Below are 13,352 nucleotides of genomic sequence, written 5' to 3'. Positions count from 1 at the left end.
TTATTAAATAGGTCCAGGAAAAGTGTGTAAAGAGTAACTGCGCAGTATTTAACTGGTCATTCGGAGAACATACATACATACAAAATGGCTATGCCCTACAACAACATCTGCCGAGGTTGCGAAATAGTAGGGAACAAGGAAACAATTTTCCACTTTCTCTGTGAATGCCCAGTGCTATCACAGATCCGACACAGAACACTTGGAATCTATCAAGCACCAAACCTCGAATACGTATCGGACATTAGTAGCTTCATCGAAACCACAAAATCGTTTGAAAGACGTGGTGAAACGTGATAGAAAATATAAAAAGACTAACGACTAGTGCATCAAAATGGCACAATCAGTGCTAATTGAGCCAAGGCATAACTCTCCGATCATTGATATACACATATGTCTTACACATACACATACGTACTGTCACGTATTGTCCTATAGCTACGCTTCTTCGCAGAAAAATCCTTCATATTTTTTAAGCATCCACCACTTTTAATAAGAAATACACCGCTTGAAATTAATATAAAAACAACTGTTAAATTTATTTTCGGTTTTTCTAATAGCCTAACGTATATATTTACAAAAAATATATATTATGTGGGATTACACTTATAACGGTTTGTTCGGAAAGTCATACGTAAAAAGACTATGTGCAGTATTCGTTGTATTGTAAGGGAAGGTCAGAACGAGATGACGATCCTTTTATTCATATTGGTGTGGTGTACGGGTGTGTTTTTTTTTATTGTCGGAGAGGGAATCTTCAAAGATACCGTCATTTTTTTCAGACGGTATGTACGATTCGTATTGGCGGCTAAAGATACACCTCCTTTTGGACCACGCTCGAGCAGAACTTTTAGCACAGTACGCCTAGACCATGAATTCCGTTGTCATTGCTTGTATTATTCGGCCAACAGGACTGCCGTTAGCCATGACAGTTAGCCATTCGGCATGGATAAGATGATACGAAACTCTCGCATTGGCTCTAATTTTTCTCTCAAACGCGTACCCTGATTATTTGACAGCGAAGAAGATCAGGGAATTTCGATCAGCTGATTTCAGAAAAGGCGGGATGCCAAAAGTAAACCGCTATAATTACCTGACGAAATTAGTGTGAAATGAAATTTCATTAACCTGTGCGAACATATTTTGGCGTAATAAATGTTTATGTAAATTAATTAATGATTTTGCATTTTAACATTTATATATTTATTAAATACCCATTTATTTTACCCATTTATTAAATACCCATTCTAATATTTTTCAGCAGTGGCATTATTGGCAAATGTTATAAAAAATGCGAGTTTTGACAGCTCTCTCTTGAATCAAAGAGTCTCGTATCATATTATCCATACATTCGGCTCTTCAGTCACGCATTTTCGCACTCAGTCCGGTCAATACTTTTGTTTTCGCTGTGTTGCTACTCTTTTCTCCTTAGCTCTTGCATAGCTATAGCTGCACACGTTTTCACTCTATCCCAGATTTGTTCGTCATCGTGTAGATTTGTAGAGATATTTTTCTATAACCTGGCCAACTGCGTAAGATAGAAATCAGTTTCCCCATGTTTCCGTTCTACCCATCCTTCTACCTTTTTTTTGTCTGGTGGCATGAGACCTGATATGACTCCAGCCCCCTGATGTGATACAGTTCGGTGGGTACATGCAACCTTGATTGCATTTAGTCAAATTATTGACTTCACTTTTTCTGAGTAAGTTTCCTGCTGCAGCGCTGTCCCCCATATATATGCAGTGTAAAAACGTAGTAGTTAGCGTCGGCGTCACCCTTGACGCTTTTTCGCAAGCTTTGTATAGATGCGCCTTGTAATTTAACCTCGAGTCTATCACCACATATTTCAATGACAGCTGTGTCGTAATGGTATATCCATCAATCATATCAACCTTCCTTCTTCTTCCTGCTTGTAATTGATACTGCTTCCGTCTTTTGGACAGCTAGTTGAAGCTTTGTCACCAAAAGCCATTTATTGATTTTTATCCTCGCATGATTGCACAAGCACTCTATTTGACTAATTTCTTTCGCTATTACGATCACTGCGATGTCATCCGCGTATCCAATAATTTGCACCACCTTGGGAAAGGGGAGGCACAGCACTCCATCAAATAAGATGTTCCACAAAAGTGGAACTCCGCCCGTCACTATATACTAAGCTTTGTAGTCTTTCGCCTGTGTCATATAAAGGTACCTTGTCCAACAGGTAGTTGGAAATGATATTAAACAAATAGAATGGTGTTTACTTTATTTGAAGAGCTTTTCTTTTCTTTAGTTGAAAAACGCTTATTATATGGGGCCAAGAGTTAAAGGCATTCTAAACATCGAATGAGACTACCTTGTTCCTTCTATTACTTTACTTGAGACATCAAAAGTACATGTCTTGATAATGTGTCGTATTAGGTATTCCAGCGTTGAGAACGTCTTCAATAGGGCATCTCCTCTCTTATTTCTGTAGGTGCTTCCCCATTATCCATTATCCCCTGCCATAAAGTTCGTTGTTGTATTTGCAATCTCTCTTACCAGATCATATAGGATTCTTTCATATACATTCTGTGGGGTGCTCGGCAGGATGTAGTAGCTGTCAAAGTTTATGTCTCAGATTTTTGCACGTGTGGATAAGGCATGTGGCTTGTTTTGGAATACTTTGTCCCCGTGGACCCGTATGGCCGCTCTTTTCATTTAATCGGAACTCCAGTTTTCAGTACCAATTTTTTTGTAATGCTCGCTTGTACATGCTAGATCCAATTTTTTCTCAAACACCGTTAGCTTAAGTAACTGTTGCGCTGCTTCGCAGTGGTTGAGGTTAAGTTGCAAGACTCTCATGTTTTGACCCTTTTGCTCGCTTTCTTCGGTGGGACTCGTCACCTGGCCTGCTTTTCGTCACGGGGTCTCTTTCGTGTTATATCCATGGATGCAGGCATATTCAAAAGTTCCTTCTTTCTTTTATGTTATTGTACTCGTTTCGAACTTTCCTATGTTACTACGGAGGTTTCTGTTAGCTCCTTGATTACATCTCCGAATTCCTTCATGAATTCCACACATGATTGGGTTAACTTAGCCTGTAGTGTGTTATCTTACTAGGCTGGTAGTGGATCTTGCTCGAGTCGGTTTTTCAACACTAAGCGCTTTCCACTCTTGGTGTTCCTGAGGGGAGCACATCTCTAGCTCTCTGCTGATTCCGCCCTTTGTGACTCCAGTTCCGCTCATCCTGATTGCGGCATAGATGTTACTACTGTTATTATTGATGCTCGTAGCGTTGGTTATTCTATTTCTCATAAGTTTACCAATTTTTCTCTGCTTTGTTTTACCAGCACATTGTGTACAGGGGGCGGGCTGAAATAGACAGGAACGGGTATACTCTCTGTGTCCATGCTCCTACTCATGGCTACTAATCTAATGCACACTTCTTAACCATAGCCCGAAGGGGCTGGTTACTGGCAAACAGCGTGGCTGTCACCTCGACAGAGCAAGCTCACATCGCACTAACAACAGAGAAGTCGTTGTTAAGGATTCCCAGTTGGTACCGCTCAAGTTTAAGTCTTTTAACAGCCGTACCTAACCTTTTGATCAAAGGCTGACCAGAGAGCCGCCCACTATGGGTCCGTCGAAAAAGCTTTTTTTTATTATTAATAACGCCTATGCAGCTAACATGCTCCGTCCGGCTATCCGCGACCTAACGAAAAGTGTTTAGGAATAATGTGTAAATATGTATTAATTTTACTGCATACTGGTGTATGCATATTTTGTGTGATTTTATTATAATATTTATATGTTTATAACGTATACACCGTATTTTATGTGTTTTCTTCAATAGGCAATCAGCCTTATCGTGAACGCCGTTCCCAATGAAAAAATTCCCAAATTTGTATTTTTTTATCGTGAACTTCACATGGGAAATACTTCCTATATTCGAAAATGTTCCCTAACCGTAAATGTGTTTTTTTCATGTGAAATCATAAAATTCGTTCACAAAGCCGTTGAAAGAGAACAAACTTTCATTGAAATGTAAGTATATTTTATTAAAAATTCTCTTAATCTAAAAAACTGTTTTTTATGGAATAAGGTCTATTAATAAGGCCCAGTTAACATATTTGGTCAACACTATGTCGGAAAATCCTAACATGGGAAAAGTATTTCAGAAGGAAAATAAAGAAAATGTAAATGCATATTTAAAGAAGTTGCATGATTCCCTCAACAGCATGAGGCCACCATTGAAATCAATTGCAGAATGGAAAAAGGTAAACAATGATTGTCTTAATGATCTCCCTTTCTAGCTGTTTTAATCCTTGATTCTTTAAATTTAATTTTTTTAACAGGTTTGGATAGACCAGAAGAGATATGTTCGCAAAAAGGCTATTCAGAATGCGCAAAATAAAAAACAGACCGGCGGAGGACCGTGTAAAGAGTATGCATTCTCTGTTCTGGAACAGTCCATTTTGGATTTAGCAGCGACAATGGAAAGCGTGGAAGATATATATGGTGGCAGGGTTTTTGGTTTACAAGCTAGCTCATCTAACACAATTGATAGCAACCAGTGTGAAACAAGTAAGAATGAAGAACGTGATGTAGGCATAGAAACAGAAGACCAAAGTTTTGAATTGAGTTTTTTGAACGAAATGAAAAAAATAAAAGAGAATGGTGGATGCATCCGTACAACCAGAAGCGCGATTCAGAAAATATTATTACACATTTGATTTCTGAACTGAGAATGCATCCGAGAAAATTTCGAAATTCACAAGGATGCAGGTGTCAACAATCGAATATTTGCTGTATATAATAAAACATTTAATTTTTAAGCAAAATACAAACTACCGCAAAAGCATAACTCCTGCAAAAAGATTATTTATAACATTTTGCCAATAAAAACAATGGTGCAGCTATAAGCAACGAAACGTGTTTTTCTGTCTTGTCTTGTCTGTTTCATTCGGTGTGGGTTGCGCCGTAGCTCAGCATGTGTTGCTCAGCAACAAAGACGATTTTGTCGCATTTGGTGTGCGTTGGCTGTATGAAAATACAGTGAAACTTCTCTAACTCGAACTTCCGTAGCTCGAAATATTCTCTATATCGAATTTCCTTAAGAACCAAGTACTTTTTTATAACATCGCTATGTAATTTTTTCCCTATAAGTCGAATTTCTGTTACCCGAATATTTCTAAAACACGAACTAAAATGTCACAGAAACTGCGGCGGTAACCAAGCGTAACTCGAATTTTTCGGGGAAACACCTACCGCAATTTCGGGGAAATACCGAGCTACGAGTCGGCGACAGATAACGACTTGTATTTTAAATTTCTTAGCAAGCGTCGCACGCACTTACAAAAGATTGTATGAGTTGTTGTTAGAACGGTGGTGAAAATTGTCAATTTTTGTAGTGATATTGGACTAAAATGACATCAAAACGAAATGTAAAGTGTTTAACGCTTAAGGAAAAGTTAAAACTAATTGCCGAGGTAGAAAAGGGCGAAAACAAAAAAAAAAAACATTGCACAAATATTTGGGATTCCTACTAATACGTTATCAACCATTTTGAAAAACAAAGACAAACTTTTAGAACAAAAATGTGACTATAATTTTAACTCCAAACGAAAAACGGATTACAACTTGCGTCAATAATGATGTTGATCAAGCTATGCTTAAGTGGGTTACTACCGCACGTGAGAAAAATCTTTCTCTCTCGGGAACTTTAATCAGAGAAAAAGCTAAAGAATTTGCGTCGCGAAAATTTTTCTGCTAGTGTAGGGTGGTTAGATAAATTAAAAAAAAAGCATAATATCACACAAATGTCGTGTGGATTTGTGGAGAAATCGCTTCAGCCGATTTACAGTCTAGTGAAGATTGGAAAAAAAACGTTTTGCCAGATTTAATCAGACAATACCACGAAAACGATATTTCTAATGCAGATGAAACGGGCATTTTTTTTAAATGTTTACCCAATAAAACATAAGCCTTTAAAGGTCAAAAATGCTTTGGTGGCTAAACAGCAAGGAGAGAATTACCGTTATGGTTTTAAGCAATATGAGTGGTTCAGAAAAGTTGAAATTGCTAGTTATCGGCAAGTCAAAAAACCTACGTTGTTTTAAGGGTATAAAATCACTTGATGTGGACTATGAGTACAACAAAAAAGCGTGGATGACAAGTGAAATTTATGATAAGTGGTTAAGAAGTCTAGATAAAGTTTTTGTTGCCCAAAATAGGAAAATACTACTGTTCGTTGACAATTGTCCCGCACATCCTAAAAATGTACAAGCAAATTTAAAAAACATTAAACTGCAATATTTTCCTCCTAATTTGACGTCTGTTCTACAGCCAATGGACCAAGGGATTATTCAAAATCTCAAGCAACATTATAGAAAACGAATTGTGATGAAAGTTTTGGCGCATATGGAAGAACCAACTCCTACGACTGTGTCGTTACTTGATGCAATCGGGGATCTAAACAAAACCTGGAATTTGGGTGTAAAACCACAAACAATCAGCAATTGTTTTAGAAAGGCTGGTTTTGCTAAAGGTTAAGTTAATGCAGAATGCTACTACGGATGACTGGGATGAAAAAGACGATCTTCCATTGTCTGAATTGAAACAAATTTGGACCACATATCGAACGGCAATGGGACCCGATAATGTGTCTTTTGATGATTACGTCGATATTGACGATGGTGTGCAAACAATGGGATTCCCAACAGATGAAGATATTTTAGATAGCGTCATGGAAAATCCAGTTCCTTCTGGAAAAGGTAAATCTTAAGTAAAATTTGTAAAATGTAGCATTGTTCAACACAAATAATCTATTGATTCAGACTTAGAGAAGGAAGTCTCTAGTGAAAGCGAGGTTGAAACAACAACTGAAACTATACCCACATTTAATCAAGCGTATTCTGCTATCCAGACCCTAAGAAATTTTACTTCGTCAAAAGAAAATATTCCCAATGCAGTACATCGTCAATAAATGTAGTGGAAAAGAAAGCATTACAAATTTTCAAAGAAATTAAGATAATTTACTAACAAAAACAAAACGTCACAATGAAGAGATTGAACGCCTCAGAAAACTAGAAGTAGAAAATAAACTGGAACTTATAAAAGTACAAATCGAAGTTCAAAAAATAAAGTTATTGGCTGCAAAGAGAAGCTTAGGCATTAACTAGTATCGTTGATTTATATAGTACACCTCTTCGTTCTTTTTAATTTTTCTTTTTCTGTAATTAATGAACTATATTTACTTTATTTTAATATTTTATTTAAATTTTATTGAAATTAAATGTTAATAAAATTTCCCAATAAAAGCTCTAACACGTTTAGCCTCATTGATATAGGAAGAGTTGGATTCAATTTCATCAAAAACTTCAGTCTGGGAAGATTCATTTGTAATAAAAATCAGTGTCATCGCATCGGTAATTTATACAAATGTTGTGTAACGCACAGCAAACGTTAATAATTTGTGAAGCTTTTTTAGGAGCGTAATGCAAATGCCTAGCTTCCAGTACACATCTCCATCGATTTGAAGATCCTTCTGTCGTGGATCGGTGGGGTGTTAGCAGCCAAGGCTCAAGTGGATAGCCAGCGTCACCTATGAAAAAAATTTATATACTTCAGATTAAAATATTTAATTAAAAATTTACCCAGCAACCAAATGGTTCTTGTGCCCTCGATATACTCCTGCTCCATTAAAATTCTTAAATGATCCAAATTAATGAATCGTGGCAGGCGCCAGAGTGTGTAGTATCAACATATCTTATCTTCAATTTATCATCACATACCTTTAAATAAACTTTTATTTACAAACATATACACACAAGAAAATTTCTTTAAGTTACCAGCAAAAAATTCATACTGAAGAATCCTTTTCTGTTGTAGTATAAGTGTTTATTGCTTTTGGTAGCTATAATTTTGACGTGCATGCCATCCATGCAACCAATGATGCCAGGGATATTAAATTTTTGGTAAAAATTTCAATTTATTTTCTGCATCTCATCTTTAGTAGGCCACGTTATCTCGAATACGTCCAACACTTCAGAAAGGATTTCACTAAAGCTGGATGGTGATAAGCCAACATCCATTTGCCTGCCCACACCTTTTTGATATGCTCCTTCTCCAAAAAATCGCAAACAAGCTGATAGTTTTACAACTGTGTCAATTGCAAAACGTTTTTTCGCCATTGGCAAGCCCTTTTGTAATACTTCCAATAAGTATTGAAACGTATGCTTATTAATTCTATATAACTGTTTGAAACTTTAAATTTGTTGAGAAATGTTTATATATTTCTTAAATAAATTAATATATAAATAAAATTTCATTATATAATTTTAATTCAAGAGGATTGGTGTTATCTCTCAAATTCCGTCGGGAAATCCTTTCAGCCAACTGCCGTCGGAAATTGTTTTCCTCCTTCAATGTAAGTTGTCGCAGATATCCACTGTTCATTTTACACAAAGATTAAAGTTAACAATTTAAAATTTTCTGATTTTATACGATACAAATTCTTCGTTCGCATGAAAATACAAATACAAGGGAATGATTTATTCACTCGAAGTTCCCGATAAGGCTGATTGACTTTTACATTTTTATGAGGAAAGTTTCATATTACATTTGACATTTAGTGGACTGTATTTTCATTCGGTTTAACTTATTGTTTACATTTGTATTATTTATTAATGCATTTATATCAAAAATATAATTTCTATATAGAACTTTTTTCTCTATGATAAGGAAGTTTTCATGTTCATATTTTTATGAACATTCTGCCAGGGACCAAAATTGTGTTGTTTTAACTACTATATTTTACTATTTTTAATTATGTCTAACTGGAAGTTCAAATGGAACAGTCACAAGTCTTGTTATACATTTTTATTTCATGTGTATAGTGATAAGTAACACTACTATAAAAACTAATGTTAACGAAACGTGACCACTCACATGATGAAAATTGAAACCTTTCCATTTGATATTTTCTTTTTTTTTAGAATTTCTATTTGCTGTTTGAAATTTATTTAGGATTCATTTTAAATAAATACCACCGTGTTCTTAATTTATATTCAATTTGGTTTATTCTTCAGTTTATTCGCACTTTCAGTTATAGCGGCTGCGTGACCGCTTCACACAACGTTTTCTTAACCACTTATTCCTGTCGACTACACTTGACGACTGATGCTTAAACAAATGAATCTTATTCTTTTATAAAAAAATGGATGATCCATATGGACCGTTACAACGATGGCTGCTGATGGACGCTTCGTCAATTAACAGCTGATTTTGCAGTGTTGCCGTCCGAACTACATTATTCGTTCAGTGACAACATTGCCACATGTTCTATATATTATTTCTTCCTACAATCGGCTATCCTGACCTATTATTCGACCTCGAATAATTAAGTCCACCTTTTCATGTTTTCTGCCACTGTAGTGGTATTCTTTGGTTCTTCCGTATTTCCTACTTTGTCAATTTCGTATCGGTCATGGTTTAGTTTGGCGACTACCCGGTACGGTCCTAAATACTTCGGTCATAATTTCGTAGCCACCCCAAACTGAGTTTTCTTAATAGCTACCAAATCTCCTATGTTGTATTCACGGCTTTCTTTTCTTTTTTGATTAAATGTCTTACAGTTTTCTTTTTGTATTTTCTCTATATTTTCATGAGCACTCTTTCTTAATGACTCACGTTCTAAATTCAATTCCTCTATTTCGAGATCTTTTAAAATTTCATGTAAGTCTGAATAATCTACTACTCGCATGTTTAGTCCTGTAAGAATTCTAAAAGGTGACATTTTCGTACTGCGTGGTCCAGTGTTATTTAAAATCTGTTGTACTTTTGCGACGTGGTTGTACAACTGGGTTGGGTTACTTTGACATTTCTTAGATAGCATTGGAACAACGGTTCTGTGAATGCGTTCTACCTGTCCGTTGCCTCGCGGAACACCGGTTGCAATCAACAGGTGTTGTGTGCCCTCCTTTGTGCAGTATTCGTTAAACGCTTTTGACGTAAAAGCCGCTCCTCTGTCCGTTATAATCCGTTTCGGGTTGCCGAAAACTGAGGATTGTTTCACTAATTTATTGATAACCTCTTCCACCCCGGTTGATTTCGTTGGGTACAACCAAACGAATTTCGAAAATGCGTCTATTATGACTAAAATATGATTATACTTTTTCCGTGTTTCGGTTAATGGACCCACATGGTCAATATGATAGGTATGGGGAATGTTGGGCAGGTGGGGAATCCCGAACCAGCGCGATATTTTTTTCCCTAGTATAGGTTGACAGCTGCAACCAACTGTCATCGGCTCGTCTCATACTAAGCTCAGTTTCTAGATATATAGCACTCGAGCTGTGAACACGTGTTATAACCTCTCTGCGACAACAAAAAGAAATTCGACACTCCGAAAGTTTTTTTTCAACTCTGTGTACAGTTGATTTTTTTCACATTTTCCAATAAATTCATCCAGGTAAATATGTTTATAATATTAGTTGAGCCTTTAGCCTTCGACACACAAAAGAATTTACATTGGGTTCATTATCCACCGCCAATTTGCAAATATGAGCGTTTGGGGAATCTCGAGCCATTATTACGGGGAATGTCGGGCCACATAGTTTTTTACATTTGACATGCTAACTTCATATATTTGACGTGTATAAATGATTTTTCGTGCAGAATTTCAACAACACAATAGTTTTTCAACATTTCCTGATAGTTTCGTGCTCCGAAAAAATTTTTTTAGTCATTATGCCGCGGTACTATCCCAAACAAGAGAAAATTGTTGATTTCGACAACATTTTGGAGGCGATCAAGTCGGTGAAAATACATCACAACAGCGTTCGACAATCTGCGACGGCACACAAAATTCCGAGGACCAACCTGATGCGTTATATTGCAGCATTTGATGGTGCGAGCATCGACGTTACTACTGCCAATGCCGATGTAATGAAGAATTTGCTGGCTGAAAGCACGACGATGGGCACAAAAACAGTGAGTTCTGCTGGTTTCTTTCTCTTTCTTTCATCGAATAATAAATAATTTTTTTTTTTATTTCAGATCTTCAACATCGAACAAGAGAAGGCGCTGATAAGCTACATTCTCCAGGCCAGCGACATCAACTATGGAATTAGTTTGATGGCTTCGTAAGCTCGCGTATGAATCTGCTCGGAAAGTTGGCGCGTCGTATCCGGATCCATGGAACGACAATCAACAGGCGAGTAAGGATTGGCAGTTGGCGTTCATGAAACGCCACAAAAATTTGTCACTGCGAACACCAGAGCAAGTAAGCCAGAGCCGTGCGAGTTCTTGCCTCTGGTGATGCCATTGTGACTGCTGCGAATGAGGAGGTGTCAACGTCGGAGGCATCGACAAGTGCCCGGCTTCAACAAGTGGTGCTGCATCATCGTCGTTGTCTCTTGTTTCGGCTCCACAGCTTCGTGATGCATTGAAATCGGTTGGCCCGTTGAAATTGGGCACACCTGGGCCGAAATCAAAACGTGGCCGCAAGACAATGGAGTCAACGATTTTGACATTGCCTGAGGTTGTCGCAGATCTGCGTGACAAGGCCGAAAAAAAGCGGCAAAAATTGACGAAGGCAGCCGATGAACCAGCAGCCAAGAAGCAAAAAGGCCGTGGCAAATCGAAGACGCCACGGAAGAGAAGCCCGTCTCCGACCGAAACCGACATCGAAGAGGACTTCGATTTTTGCACGATTTGCAAGAAAAAGATGCCGAAGCACGAGAATCGTCAAAACACGGCATCATCATCATCATCGTTTGTGATCGAGGGGTTCACTTGAAATGTGCCGGACCGAACCCGAACACTTACACCTGCATCCACTGCGAGTCGGAATAATTTTTTTCGCCAATTCCTATTTTTCTTATTATTTATGAATCTCTCTTTCATTTCCATTGATAAATAAACGTTTTTCATCGGTAACAATCATGTTTTAATCGATTTACAGACCCGACATTCCCCACCTTTTTTCAAAATCGCAAAATCAGTTTTTTTGCGCCAATGGCTATAACTTTTAAATTTTTGTAGAATTTTATCAAACCAATGTTATCAAAAGGAAGGTTACGACTCGCACTACAAATACATGCTTTGGAATTTTCACAAAAAATAATTTTTATGTGACTTTTTATCCGAAACCTAACATTCCCCACCTTCCCCTAAGTACCTAATGGTTCACAAGTTTTGTCGATTGGTGTCAACAAGCCCTCTTTCTTACCCCTTTTTGCGTCTATTACTATGCACTCTACACACGAAGTTACTACATTTTGTACTTTTTTGCTCAAGTTTGGTATATAATAATTTCTCTCTACTAGCTCCTGTGTTCTTTTTGCTGCAAAATGACCCTGGCTATGTGCTAACTTTATAATTTCCTCTTCCATACTGGATGGTACCACCAACAATTCCTTTACAAAGTCGTTGTAAAGTAAATCATTTCTTAAAAATAAGTTTTCGTATGATTCTACTTCCACAATTTTCCGCACTGCTCTTATCCAATCATCCTGCATTTGCGCCTCTTTTATCCTAAACTTTAACGAGTCTTTTACTAATAAGCAGTATGCACGACTAAGAGCATCTACGTGTCTCAGGCGAGTTCCTGACCTATGTTCAACCACATAATTATATTCTTGTAGGTACATTGCCCACCTTATGATCCTGTCTGGTACGTCTTGTTTCTTGACTGTCATAGCGAAAGCGTTACAATCGCTAACTATTTTAAACTGAATACCTCTTAAGTATATACGCCATTTCTGTAATGCCTTTATAGCTGCAAGAACCTCAAGTTCGAAAGCACTATATTTCTCTTCCGCCCTTGTAGTTTTACGACTCATATATTCGATGGGATGTAACAGATTGTCTTCTGAATCCCTTTGTAGTAAGACTGCACCGTAACCAAATTTTGACGCATCAGCATGCACCTCTGTTTCCGCATGCGGATTGAAAAGCTTCAATGCGGGCGCATTTACTAACGCACGCTTCAGATCTTGAATGGCTAAAAGTTGTTCTTTCCTCAACCCAAACTTTTCGTCCTGACGAAGCATATCTGTTAGTGACTTCGGATTAACTGCATAATTTTGGATGAAACGCCTGAAGTTAAACCTAAAAATCGTTGTAATTCTTTCTTACTAGTTGGTACTGGAAATGCCCTGACTGCCTTTGTCTTCTCTTCTGAAGGCAAAATCGCCCCGTTCTCCACAACGAACCCCAAAAAATTAATATTTCTTTTTAGAATTTGGCATTTCTCCCCTCTAATGTGCAGACCGTTTTCACTTGCATGTCTTAATACCTTTTCAAATTTCTCTCGGGCTTCGATCTCTTCCTTGGCGGGAATGACGATATCGTCCATGTATATTATGACTGTTCCATCCGCAAGCATG

General features: G+C 37.4%; 1 protein-coding gene across 1 annotated transcript; it reads left to right on the top strand.

Moving 5' to 3' along the window:
* The first annotated feature begins 9,423 nt into the window (after positions 1-9,423).
* On the top strand, positions 9,424-12,088 carry LOC126766222 (uncharacterized). Its single transcript, XM_050484116.1, has 2 exons — positions 9,424-10,953; positions 11,020-12,088. Exons 1-2 carry the CDS (start codon positions 10,711-10,713, stop codon positions 11,107-11,109), a joined length of 333 nt encoding a protein of 110 aa, XP_050340073.1. The 5' UTR covers positions 9,424-10,710; the 3' UTR covers positions 11,110-12,088.
* Positions 12,089-13,352: the final 1,264 nt, after the last annotated feature.

Source organism: Bactrocera neohumeralis, unplaced genomic scaffold, assembly GCF_024586455.1.
Source record: "Bactrocera neohumeralis isolate Rockhampton unplaced genomic scaffold, APGP_CSIRO_Bneo_wtdbg2-racon-allhic-juicebox.fasta_v2 cluster11, whole genome shotgun sequence".
Lineage (NCBI taxonomy): Eukaryota > Metazoa > Arthropoda > Insecta > Diptera > Tephritidae > Bactrocera > Bactrocera neohumeralis.
This window is presented reverse-complemented; position numbering and strand designations above follow the sequence as displayed.